Source organism: Notechis scutatus, chromosome 2 (assembly GCF_049901735.1).
Source record: "Notechis scutatus isolate UNSWTSFEM ecotype Mainland chromosome 2, rNotScu1.2, whole genome shotgun sequence".
Classification (NCBI taxonomy): Eukaryota; Metazoa; Chordata; class Lepidosauria; order Squamata; family Elapidae; genus Notechis; species Notechis scutatus.
Genome location: NC_142010.1, coordinates 197,946,726 through 197,960,979, shown reverse-complemented (window position 1 = coordinate 197,960,979; position 14,254 = coordinate 197,946,726). Strand labels below are relative to the sequence as shown.

Sequence of the window (14,254 nt, the reverse complement as noted above, 5' to 3'; positions counted from 1 at the left end):
GATCTGTTGTTGTCAGGAAAAATCAAAAGAGGACACACTATGTTGGTTACCTAATGCTCCTGGGGGAAAGACTGGATATAACAAAGTTGAAAAACTAAAATTTAAGGTAGAGATCGGGAATTATTTAATTAATTTCTGTTTATTTCTATAATAATCTATGGGTTCCTATCAAACATAGGTATCCTTTTAAATAATTTTTAAATAAACAAATAAATAAACAAACAAATAAATCTACCCATTTTTATTCTCAAATGTATGGATTCCCAGCACTTTTTTTTTTCATTGTGAGCCTCACTCTGCTTTTTTTACAGCAATATCATTGCCCAGGAGGTGTCACTGTGTGGTTAAAAATGACATTTCCACCGGGTAGCAGCTACAAAAAGAAAAAAGTTTTCTAATTCTGGAATTGTTTAAAAAATATTTTTTTCTAAGAGGACCAACATTATTAAAATAGCATTAAGTATAACTGGAAAAATTAAATGCTGAAACAGTTCTACTTAGTAGTTAAAACATTTTTTGTATAAATTATTCTGGATTTTAGTCATTTATTTGTTTGCTTGCTTATATCCCACCTTTATTATTGTTGTAATCAAAAAGGCACTTACATTTTAAACATTTCAGAACATACGTTTATATAAATTGCACTTATAATACAGAGGTAACTTACATTTCTAAATGAACATAATAACTGACTTAGCTATATTAAATAGTCACAGATACAGGACTTGTTTTTTGCCAGCATAACCGATTCCCTTCCTATGCAATTTCCCATAATCACAAAAGTATTTCAAAATGGTGACTCTTAAAATTTAGAGGGTATATGATGCAGTGTAGGAAGAAAGCAGCAAACAGAAACTATGTGAGATAACTGAAATGTCTCATAGCTAATGCAGCATTCATACATGCCCATAAGGATATTCACTTTAGGGATAAACCATCTTATGCAAAGTACAGAAAATAAGTGAGAAATAGTAATTCAGCCAAATTGAAGCAGATTAAAAAAAATGAAATATACCAACACTATTCATTATACCTTTCTATATCTTTCTATTTTTCCTAAACATTCTTGTTTCTATCAGGGATCATTCTGTCCATATACCACATTTAACCATATACTACCTTTGTTCAATTCACAATCTCTTCAGCTCCATCTAACCACAATTTCCCCCCCCCCTTCACTCCATTCACTCTTCCTTTTAAGTTTTGTGGTTTGAACTTCATTTATTCTTTCTGACCGTCAGACTATCTCTTGTGTCCTTCTTTCATGGTCACTCACTTGGCATATTCAATCCATATTCATTCTTCATCCAACCTCGTCTTGTTTTATCACCCATATACTTACACATCTGATTCTCACTGCATTCAACTTAGTTTGGCATTTCTCCTGAAGTTTCCAATTCTTATTTCCATTTAAGAAAGAGGGATGAAGCATGCTCTTATACAGTACAGTTTTAGCAAACGTTCATTTTCAAAAATTGAATGAAAAACATAATGCTTTAATGAAAAGTATTGTGCTTTTGGGTTGTCCAAAGTACTTTTCAGTCATTTTCAAAGTGTACTTAGCCCTAATGTACATGAGAATTGATGAAGTATTCTGGAGTCAACCTTTTATTTTATGCCCTTGTTGAAAGTCTTTGTTAAACTACCTACAGTTACAACAGTGATTAAAAAAGTAACTTTGCAGCTAATCCTTGACATGTACAACTTTTGTACATTAAAGCAAAGGGAAGCTGAAGTAAGGTAGGAAGTGCAGTAGTGGTTTCACTTAATGACCACTTAACAACTGAGTTGCCAGTGTCAATTGTGGTTGCTAAATGAGGACTACCTTAACACAGTGAAATCTTCCTAGATTTTGGCACTTTTTTTGCAGTAATTGTTCTCTGGAACAGCATCCCACCATAGAGCCTTATGGCCTCTATCCTAGATTTAAAATCTTTTTGAAAATTTGGCTTTCTCCCTAGGACTTAGGATGGAGAGTGAACCTTTCTAAAATCTGATATGCTATTCAGAATGTCTCTCTTCTGGAAGTACACCTTTCATTTTATAATTCTTACTGTTCTTGATGTTGTATGCCATTTTATAAAGTTGGGTAGCCTTCTAAATGGCAAATAAAATATGTATTATAATGATGTTGCGGTGCATATCTTTACAAAACCTTGGCAATATTCATTCATTATTTTTCTAATCCATAATAAAAGCATTGAATTGTCTCAATTTAGAATTACAAGGAATTGGTGAAGTTCTACTTTGCGGTGCAAGTAGTCCTCGACTTACAACAGTTCATTTAGCAACCATTCAACATTACAATGTCACTGAAAAAAGGGACTTATGACCATTTTTCACATTTACAATCATTGCAGCATCCTTCTGGTCACATGACCAAGATCCAAATGCTTGGCAACTGTCTCATATTTATGATGGTTGCAGGGTCCGTGGGATTGTCATACAATTCCCTTTTGCGACCTTCTGACAAGCAAAGTCAATGGGGAAACCAGTTTCACTTAACAACCCTGTTACTAATTTACCAACTGCAGTGATTCACTTAACAACTGTGGCCAAGAAAGTCGTAAAATGGGGCAAAACAAATGTCACTTAATAAACGGTCCACTTATCAACAGAAATTTTGGGCTCAATTGTGGTCGTAAGTTGAGGACTAATTGTATACATAACTTGCTTCTAATACACAATTGGGTGTTTCCACGTGGACTTTTGTACACATTAGCAGCCTAATCCGAATCCAGTAAGAAATAGAGGTGAAATATCCCTCATATTTGGCTCAATATTTGCCAAACACAGAGACACATTTGTTTGTTTTTTTGGCCATAATTCTGGGGTGATTTGACATTAACTTCTTCAAATAAATAAATAAATAAATAAGTAGGTAAGTAAATGAATAAATAAATAAATAAATAAATAAATCACACACACACACACACACACACACACACACACACACACACATATTTTGTCTTATCTAGAGCTCTGGAACTTCCTAAGGATGTCCACTCCAAATACTAACGGGTCTAACTAATCTTGCTTATTGTTTCGAGATCATCCAAAGCTGACTAAATGCTTCTAATGCAACAATAAGAAAAATAAGCACATATGAACACGAACAAAGAATCTGATTCAGTTTTTAGGCAAATGTACATCAAAGTGATACTGTTATGAAACATCCATGCCCATCCATAGATACTGCAGCTTACATTTCTTACTTGCATTTTACACCTAATATTTTGGATTAAGTTCCTTAGAGCTAGTTGAGGTAATTAGGTAGCATGCTGCCTTAACCAGTCACCAACAGGGCTGTCAATAGAGATTAGCTAGAATGAAATTGCCAAGAGTCTGTTATTAACTTAAATTTTAATGTTAGGTAACTAACCTTTAAAAAAATTATTGAAAGTGAACATAGTTAAATCCAGTCACATTTCAATAATCACCAAGCCATCCGTAGCAAGTGCTTCCCTTAATTACCTTTGTGATATTTATGTATCTTTGTAAGTGTTAGGGTATGAAAATACATGCAATTAACAGTATAAATTACAGGAATCAGCAGCATAAATCCAACAATGTAACAATATAATTATGATAAAAAAAACCTACCCCCAAAAAATCACAAAAAAATGTGAAACTTTCAAATTTGCCAATTTTTGTTTTGGTTGGCTTTTAAGGAAAATAGAAAAAAAAAAAGGGGGAACAGGAAGGAAAGCATAAAAAAAAAATCATCCAAATATGTTACTCAAAGATGGTGCTAAGCAGTGAATTAAATGAGTTTAGTGATAAGTTAGTTGGATCCAATGCCTTATGGAGAATTAGGAGTTCTCCTTTGAAAGATATTAATTTAATTTTATTAATTTTAAATTGCTTTAGTAAAAGCATAAAGCTGTTGTTTTCATTTTAATAGAATGTAGCAATAGCAATAGCACTTAGACTTATATACCTTTACAGCCCTCTCTGGGCAGTTTTCAGAGTCAGCATATTGTCCCCAACACTCTGGGTACTCATTTTACCGACTTTGGAAGGATGGAAGGCTGAGTCAACCTTGAGCCGGTGAGACTCGAACTGCCAAACTGTTGGCAGCCGGCAGTCAGCAGAAGTAACTTGCAGTACTGCATTCTAACCACTGCACCACCACGGCTCCTTCAGAGGGACATTCCAAACCTGCAGAAATCAATTGCCCAGTTCTTGATCGCTTATTTCCTTTATCTACAATGATAATACTAAGGTTTCACACAAAATGTCAATAATGTGAACCCAGACAGATAAATCCTGCTCCCTGATCATATCTCCTCCTGGAAACTCTGAAAAGGGTTCTACCTATATCATAGGTTGACAGCACTATTCTTAGAAAAGAACAGTGATTCTCCTTCAAAGAATACTTCTTGTTCTACTTTTGGCTCCTTGAAGCAGGGCATTATTAATATGTGTGAGAATTGATTTAGGCAATACACCTCCCTACATTTTAGAGTATAAATGCAATTGGATTTCCAAATGTTCAATTTGGAAAGAATAAATTTTTAAATATTGTGCATGCTTTATGTGGACTGACGTAAATCATGTTGTGCTGTTAAGTTTAAAATAGCTGCTCTTTTCTTGGAAAACAACTGTGAAGAAATACACCATGTATCTGTATCAGAGATTTACACTTTCTTCTGTAATCTATTGTTTAAAAATGGAAACATTTCAAATATTTTTGTAACAAGAAAACAAATTTATTGATTTTTAAAAGACAAGACACAATTTTGTTTTGAAAAACACAAGAAAGCTAGCCTGAGTTCAAGTCTGAAATATTCAGAAAAATCCTACTATCTTTAGTATGTTCCAGTCATTTGTTTAAACAACACACTAAAAGTTAATATATATTTTTATAATTATAAAAGTTCCCCAGTTATTGTACAGTACACAATACAAATTGCCCACAAACTATTATTTAGCTCTTGCCAATTTTGAGAGGACATGATATACTAAAAGATTTAGCATTTTCACAAAAATCACATCAGGAAATACGTATTTACAGAATCAATACATTATACAAAACCCATCACGTTATTCTGTAAAGATGTTTTCTTTAAATAATTAAAAAGTATATTCAACTGTAATCCAAAAACTGGAAAAGAACATTACATTATCTCACACATACAATCTACAAAAAAGTTGCTTACCTCATTTACATTATATATCCACTCAATTTAAAAATAAAAAGATCCAATAAGTTCTACTAGTGTTTCCTGCATTTCTGTGCTTGTGGGACTGAAAAGGATAATCTTCCACTTAACCAAATAAATGATGGCAATTAATCCACCCAGGAGGGAAAAAGAAAGTAAATATAAAAGAAACACAAAAAAGAACTATTAAAGTAAGAGAGCCCTGAGTGATGGTAAGGTTATTGATTGGTAAGAACTTAAATTAACCAATTAAATAGGCACAAACTTCCTAGGTTTTTACAAAGGCACACAAAAGTTTTTTTTTATACCCTCACTAGTTAATTATCTAAAAAAATCAGATTTCTAATGGAGAATCTATACTTTTTAAGGTTTATAGGGGAAGCCTTCTTTCATTAATTTGTTTTTCATATTCAAAGTTGAAAATAATTTTTATACTGTTGTTAGAATTTCAGATGTGTACTCCAATCTAGATCTAAATATAACATTATCAAACTAGCCAGAGTTTTGTAAATGGGCAACTTTCACTTTCAATAAATATACTCCTTCCTATAAAGTCAAAATTAAACCTGCATTTCAATTTCCTGATTTAAAAGTCTGAAACAATGTTTCTGTGCTGCTTTAATAACAATAATAATACTCTATAATAGAATATGCAGGGCCATTTTTGTGGTATAAAAATTAAGGAATTGCTATTTAAATAGTACCTATTTTGGGGTAACCTGATCATAAAAGGAGATTCACTAATTACACAAAGATTCAGTCCAATTTGGGTCTGTGGATGAATCACATAAACAACATTTGCCTCGGAGTTTATTCCTGCAAGTCATGCTGGTCTGCCAATTGAACAGCAAATCACACAATCAGTTACCTCATTCAGACGCTATTATGGTTAGAACAGGTTCATTTCCTCATCTTCAAAATGCTACATTGAGCACCCTAAAAAGTATTGTTGCGTAATTTGTAATCATCATATATATATATATATATGGCATTCAGCTTTGTTCAGGTATTTTCCCACGTCATTGTAGTTGTGCTTTTAAAGTTGTAGCGACATTTCGGCAGAATCTCATCTGCCATCATCAGGCTTCTGTATTGTGTTCGTCTGTGAGTCAGACTTTTACAGTTGTTTCAGTTTTAAATTTGGGGCTAGCCTACTGCTGTCAGAATGGTTTTTTCTTCATCCTGATTGGTTGGGAGTCTTGGTCTGTGTTTATTGGTCTTGGAGCTTGCTATGTTCTGCTTGATTGGTGTTTCTAATATCTTCTGCCTGTTTTGTGGCTTTTTTTGTGTGTCTTGATTGGCTGGCAACATTGTGTTCCTGTATTGGAGGCTTTTAGTGCAGCTTGGCTCCGAGTAAATGGACGGCTATCATTTGTTAGAAAGCTAGGTTTCATCTGGGTGCCTGGTTGGGGTGTATTTGAGCTGGAGGTATCGGGGGGGGTCTGTTTGTGCCCAGGTGTTTGCCTGGCTTGTGGTGTAGATATTTTTTTGTTTGTGAGTGCAGGCTTCCAAATAATTGACAGTCTGGTGGAATCATCTCTTCTATTCATGCTTTCAGGTCTTTAGCCATAGAGATTGAAAAAAGACGAACACAATACAGAAGCCTGATGATGGCAGATGAGATTCTGCCGAAACGTTGCTACAACTTTAAAAGCACACACACAAAGCTGCCCAGCAGCAGCTCTTAAACAAGTTGAAAGAGGCTATAGGGGTATGCAAGGTTTGTAATCAACCATGTATATTAGTGTGTTTTATGATAAAATTAATTTAAATGATCCATCCTTACCAATTATTACTCAGGGCTTCTAATCTCAACATAATTTAAACAGAAGAAAAAGAAAGCTAAAAAAGCAAATAAAATTGTAGACAAAAATTCTTTAAAAACAAGGTATGTTGTTTCTGCCAAAAGACCCTAGGTAGTCACATTGAAAGTGGCTTCTAACTATTTAGTAAAATTGGTACCGTAAACTTAGTTCTACTGGCACACAGAATCACTAGCAGCAATGATCAATGCATGCAAACTGAGAAGCATTTACAGAAAATCATTAGGAATAAATTCATAAACCCTTTGAGTATTGCATTTATGTTTCATTGTACATTAATTTGAAGAGCTTGAAACAAAAAGGCTTGCCTTTTTATATCTTTACATTGAGCTAATGTCCAGTGTCTTTAAAATAAACATAGAGGGAGCATGGATTGTTTACTGATAACTGCTTGGGATCAATGCACTTGAATGCTGCGCTATAGCATCTGCATTCTAAATTTACACAACTTGAGACACTCCAAATCAAATGCACAGCTGTGAGTCAGGAGCTGCTACTTGTCAATTTTTCACAACTGCAGTAGTCCTGGACAGGCAGCAAAACCAGAAGTTTTGTTCAGCCTGATGTGGGGTAGCATACATCATTTGTAGGCAGTGTCTGTTTTGGTTGGCTCCAAATCTGATCTAGAATATGGTTTGGTGTAGGCCTAATGTTTTTTAAAAATCCACTGCTATATCAATTGTGGCCTATTTTAACCCGAACATTGTCCTATATCTGGAATTCCATAAAAATACCCTTGTCTATATTCAATAATAAACTTGGAAGTGGGATAACGTGCTAAAATAAAAGTACAATTCAACATCATTGCATGCATAGTGCTAAGCCTGTCTGCGTACACACAAATGGCATGAGAACCTCATGAAAGGTTCTCCTGTTATTTGAAAGGCAAGATAAAGCTTGTCTTTAGTTGCAGAGTGTTTTGCAATAGAGTATTCAATACACTTCCAAGTCCAGTTAATTTTGCGACTATGGATACATACACGTCCTTTCGACTGCAGTCCTTGGCAACATCCAATGGATGGTAGTGGGTAACAATGGTTTAACTCCAAAGTTCAAGTCTTTGACATACAGGTTGTTATTTGCATCTTTTGATGCTAACTGATGATTTCTCAACTACCTACAAATATATATTTTTAATAAACATGTAATTGTGAAATGTTTTCAAAGCCAACATCTTGGATCAAAAAACCTATAACGGTAGAAATACTTGCTTCTATAGGCGGTACATATTAGAGAAAAGGGATTCTTTGGGCTTCCAGATGTTGCTGCACAACAGCTCCCATGCATTGGTTATGCAGGCCAATGGTGAGGGTCATCAGATATTGTGGTTCAGCTACCTGTGAACAATCATACGTTCCCTACTCCTGGTAAAATGGCAGTGAATAAATTAAACTGAGATGCCTACCTCAAAGTGTTTAATGCTGAGCGTATGCAAGAAAATCAGAACATAGGAATCCTTAATAGATAATGCCTAGGATGGTTCACATTTACATTCAGATTATATAGGGAAAACATTCTGTTGTTTTATGGAAGGGGAGGTAGTCAGTGGTCTCTGGATGAAGCACAAATCCTTGGGTTTCTTTGAAAATCATATATGTTCTGGGGAGTGGGCATTGTGCGTTCATATGATCTCAAGACTCTTATAGATTCACATCAATTATATTTACTTACAATGCTCAAAGGGTTAATTCAAGGCATTACCATCAAAAGAATGTTCTAATACTAGAACTAAGCACTGAATTTATGCTTCTGTTCCAGTTTTTTTTTTTTTCAGTCACTAAACAAATAACCTAGCAACAATACTAGAATTCCTTTTCCTTTAAACCATATACATAGAGACTGACCTGTAATACAGGAATGAGGGCCCAGTTTTCAGAAACTGGTACTGCTTTCACAAATCAGCATTAAGTGTTCTCAAAATGTTACTTAGTGTTATTTGGCCTGTCAAATCTATGAAATGATTTCATATTTTGCTGAGAAATAATCTGAAAAAAATGTGGTTCTAATGTTTGTGAATACCTCGTTTTTAAATTAAAGAAATGATATGTAGGGTCCTACACATCCTCAGTACTGTTTCAATTACTATCATCCATTGTGAACCAAATGTGGTAACATTGCACAGCAGTACTGTAGGATTTTTTTAATGGATAAATGATTTCTAAAGTAGTGTTATAATTACATGTTATAATACAAAAATAAGCACAAAGAAAAAAATGCAGGACAGGACAAAAACAGATTAAGGTGACAGCACCAAAGATTTTGCATTCCTGAAGAGATTATGAAAACTGGGCCCTGTTTCTGAATACAAATTTTCAGTAGAATCATCAGTATTGATCACTGCATTACTTGTTCAAGAGCCAAAAAGTCTTCATTAATTTTAAAAAAATAGTATTTAAAACAACTTTTTAAGACAAATTGTTCTGAAATGTTATCAGTTCATTTTCTTGCAATCTTCCCCAAAAGTGCTTCAATTAAGCTATTCCTCTTTTTTTTTTTTTTGATGAGTACATACTCCTTGATTATTAAGATCATACTGGATTCATGGCATAATGTGAAACCATTTATGGAACCTTCAGTGAAAAATGTATGGCATGGCATATCAAGTTCAAAAAACCTGCAACAAGAAGAGGAACTTTGGGGAAGCCCTGGTATTTGCACAGAACACTAGGGCATTTTATCTGAATCCCAGCCCTCATACATTTCATTCTGAAAAATGTATGTAACATATAGGCACAAGTAGTACAGTGTCAGAATGCTATCTAAAGTGAGCCAGTTTATACTGAAAAGCTTCTGAAGATAATGCAAGTCAGTTGGCCATTTGATTTATAATTCCTACTAGACAAAAAATATTTAAAAAATTATTCGGGGACAAAGATGCACATGAACAATGCTTATTTTGATTCATGATTAACAGCAGCTCTTCCAATGTCTTGTTATCTGTGTTGCTGACTTACTGGAGCATTTTGGAATATATTCTAGACACTGACAGGTTGTGAAGTTTCATTATTTGTATGGTCCACAGCAGACCAGAATTCCAGGATATGATGTTATACAATAAATATCAATCTTTTTGGCACATTGAATACAGTGATCAACTGGATGGGGAGTGGTCTGGAAAATGAATCATAAAAATTTACAGCCCTGTCTCTCTCAGAAAAGTAAATTTGCATCATTTTCATTTTTCTGCATGAACAAAATCCAGTATTCAGGACAAAAGAAGACAGTGATACAAAAACACAAGTTCATCATCCAGGAAGGATAGTACCAGTAAGTAGATCATATTTAACATAGAATTTTAATAGACTCTCAGAAAAAAAGATGCTGAAAAGTGTTTCTTTGTTTCTACATTTAATTTTACTGTATTTAAGTGTAAACATTTCATAATGCACAATGAGAGGGAGGAACTATCACAGCTTAGTTTTTAAAAAATTGGTGAGGGGTGTAGGTATGATGGATTTGATGGGGAAAAATAAGAACATATTCCAATAGCAGAAAGAACAAAATTATCATGAAATATATCAGCATGTTTAACCAAATGGCAGGAATTACTAGGCACAATACCTAGTTCGGCCCAATTTTGCAATTCTAAGCAATTCTTAAAGCTTAGTTTTGAAGTAGAAGTAGTCAAATAAAAAATTAGCAAATCTTTAGGTCTTCTTGATATATGTAAAATCAAAGATGCAACCTGTATACTAAAAAATATACCCAAAAGTCCATCTGCTGTTCAAGCATTTGGTGATAATCTTGAAAATTGTCTTTCAAACAAACAATAAACAAGACGCTAATATTTTGTATAGGTCTTGCTATAAAACCTGTAAATCTTCTTTGTGCTTTCCTTCATTTTTGGTTTGTTTTGGTCAAACTAAGGAAATTCACATGTCTTTTAAACCAATAAATGCATTCTAACTAGAACAGCTTAATGAGAATAAAAGGGAAACAACATATACTATGAATGAACCATTAAATAAAATAGCAGACTGACCCCCTTCACCAAATGCACTATTGAAACTATACGCTGCTTTTTTAAAAACGTTGCTTACGTTACTTTTTGAAATTAAAAGTAGATAAGGGTTTAGAAATATATATATATGCATATATATTTATATATAAGTATATAAATTCTTGTCTGGGAATTAGCTAATCTATTCTGTTGACCTTTGACACTGTTAAAGCTAGTTTGTTTTCCACCATTTTCCCCCAATCCCACCCCACCCCAGAAAATTTGATTAGTAATAAAGTGAAGTTCAGCTATAAATAAGAAAGAAAAAGGCTGTCACTCTAAGAGGGATAGTATATCTAATTTTCTTTTTTTAAAAAAATCTTGATATCTGAAGTATGTAACCTGCCCTTACTGTTTAGGGAATCTGAAGGAAAAAGGGGAAGAAAGAAGAAAGAAAGAAGACAGGCACACTTTGTTGAATCAATGTAAGAGTTATTAACAAGAAAATCTTAGCTTCGGTTCTGTTTAAGGCACCATGTAATAGCCGAGGTACAATGATCCCTGATGTACATTCTTAAATGGCAATGGTCCATCTAGCCACCTATTCAAATTCTACGCAATTGGGAAATAAGTACAAGTGACATGTGCCAGTTTCACTGCCTTTAAAACATTTTATATAAAATGAAATCCACTTAAGAACCAGGAATTATTCTGAGCAAAATTACAATGCAGGTTGCTACATTCCTTGCATCCTATAAACTATCTTTAACAAGAGCAGCAGGTTGAACTATCATGAGGAAAAGGACACAGAATTAAAAAGTCATCTGAAAGGAATGGTTTCCTGCATGTCCAGTTCAGCATAAGTAGCACATACACTTAAAGAAGGAATCAAGATGCTTTTTTAAAAAAAACTTCAGTAGCCACATCCCCACTGAAGAGCAGAAAGCATCTGGGTAGTGGTCCCATATGTATATGAGGTGCAGAACCCAGCAAATGCTTCTGTAACATGACCTCCTCTCATTCAAAGATGATCGCATTCTCACTGGAAATCAAAGATGCCTTAATTCGAATCTTGTAACACTCTAATTAAAATGAATGGAGGTTGCACAGAGTCAGTTTTTGGGCAGAATGTACCTGAAATCAGTAGTCTTATGAGAGAGGAGCTAGTATCCCAAAATTTGAAACTGATTTAAGGAAGCTTGAATTGTCCATAATGGTGTCATCTGTACCTTTATTAAGTACACATTACCATGTGCTATCAGAGCTCTCATTTTATCCTGCAAACAGTGAGAATCACTCTTCCTCTGAGAAAGAAGACAATCTATGTTCTCTAGAATTATAATAAATCTTCCAATATATCTGTTGAGCACTCTGAAATGTATCAAAATAGTTATTTTCCAGTTCTCTCCAATGAAAGCTGCCTTTTAATAATAATTCTAACGCAGCTGCTATCAAACGAGCGTGCCTCCAGTGTAAATCAAAAAGGAAAAGTCTTGATATTTCAGAGTGCAATTAATTAAAAACCCTATTTATACGAAATCACCATGACTAACAGTTAACATTAAAATATTTTGTAAAAACTATGAAAAAATTAAATTACTTTTAATTATAAAGAGGACAAAAACATTAACATTAATCTTCGCAAAAATGCTTCTTGACTTTTGAAACTAAGAAATTTTTTTATATTAAGCGGCCAGTGTAAAATGATTGTATTTACCTTCCCCCCCCACAAAAAAATCTGACCAAATACATAAACCCATTCCATTTTCACAACTCCAGCAAAAGTACAGATAAAATTTGACAATAGTCGACTTTCAGAAATCTTTTTTTTTTTTTTGCATCCCTTCCGTCCCCTATGATATGCCCAACATCAAGAGGGCTAATACAATCTGAAAAAAGAACTTTTAAATATTTGTTAGACCGCAGTATATGTATTTCCAGTCGCACTACACTGTCTGATCGTTTGAGTAGCTGTGACAATGTGCTCATTGTGAAGAGGGTTCAAAAGGTTCTGCTGTACTCCAGTCTCGAGTACCGGCTGCAGGCAGCCCACCTGAAAGGCCTGGCTAATTTCAGTCTTCTCTCGCTTGGCTTGCGGCTCTCCAGAGTCATCCAGCTCTTCATCTATTTCACTTTCAACTTCACTGCCTTCATCTGCACAAATAAAATCACCATGAATCCTGCAATCTGAAAGAGCCATGTTACAATGAGATAGAAAGGCTTAACAACTCTAGCAAAGTGTTAAGTTACTGGAATTGGACAGTCTCTGGGTCCAAATCCAATCCTAGGTAAATTAGGTACGTGCACTCGAACTTTCTCCTTATTAATTAGCCAGCCCTTGTACTTGTGGATGAATGCTTATTCCCCGGCAGCATCTTAAGCTCCCATCTTGATTTCTACTAATGGGGGCTGCAAGTAAAGGAAGCCGTCCCCCTTCTATAACCAGAAATCACTTCTTGTGTGGAAATGAATCCTTATGAGCCCAAATTCTTTACCACGTTTTGTAACTACTTCAGTGGAGACTGTTATCTTACTTCCATAAGGGATCCCTAGGACTTGAGCCAGTGCACAAGGGCAATATTGTATAGGTAGTCCTCATTTAATGATCATTCAGTAAATGTCTCAACATACAACGGCACTGAATGAGTGGTAAATTACAACTGGATCTTGTATTTATGGCCAATACAGCATCCCCACTGTCACAAGATTGTGATTTTCAACCTTCTGTGCTGGCTCCCCACAAGCAAAGTTAATGGGAAAGCTCGCTGGGAGTCAGAAGTCATGGTCATGTAAAGTCCTTGCTCAACGACAGCAAACAGGACCACCATCATTAAATAATATGAACACATGTCCCAAAGATGTTTTTTCAAAAGGCAGCTGGATTTGTTTTTCCTTGAAGCTTATTCAGTTCAGTTCTTCAGAACTGAAGAAGCATCTTAAATGAGAAGTGAAACGTCTTCAAAGAAATATAAAATCCACTTTGCCTTTTGAAAAAGCACCTTTGGGACAACTATGACCTGGATGACTGAGAATCTCCATAGGCAGTACAATCACTTTTTTCCCCACTTCAAACGACACTGCTAACAATGGAGTTTTCCAGTCCCAATTAGTGTTGCTAAGTGATAACTACCACTATTATACCAAATTCAGTTGAAATTTGCTCATGCTGTCAATAAATTAAATGAATACTATGTTTCATTGAGTGAAAGATCCATTGTATGAGATGCTCTTCCTAAGAATCCCCCTGGTTGGATTCACTCATCGTACAAATCATAATGTGACTAGACTGTGGATTAGTACTGTATGTTATATGAGACCCTTGTCAA

The 14,254-nt window shown here is 34.7% G+C and overlaps 1 protein-coding gene across 4 annotated transcripts in view; it reads right to left on the bottom strand.

Annotated features, from left to right (window-relative positions):
- Positions 1–6,364: 6,364 nt before the first annotated feature.
- RFX3 (regulatory factor X3) overlaps positions 6,365–14,254 on the bottom strand; it is a 176,116-nt gene continuing 168,226 nt past the window's right edge. For 3 of the 4 annotated variants that reach the window (XM_087957766.1, XM_087957765.1, XM_087957767.1), the window contains one exon: positions 6,365–13,115. In XM_087957766.1, the coding sequence (XP_087813892.1) occupies positions 12,844–13,115 (272 nt within the window). In that variant the 3' untranslated portion in view covers positions 6,365–12,843. The remainder of the gene's footprint in view (positions 13,116–14,254) is intronic. The other variant, XM_026671675.2, reaches the window with a different exon arrangement.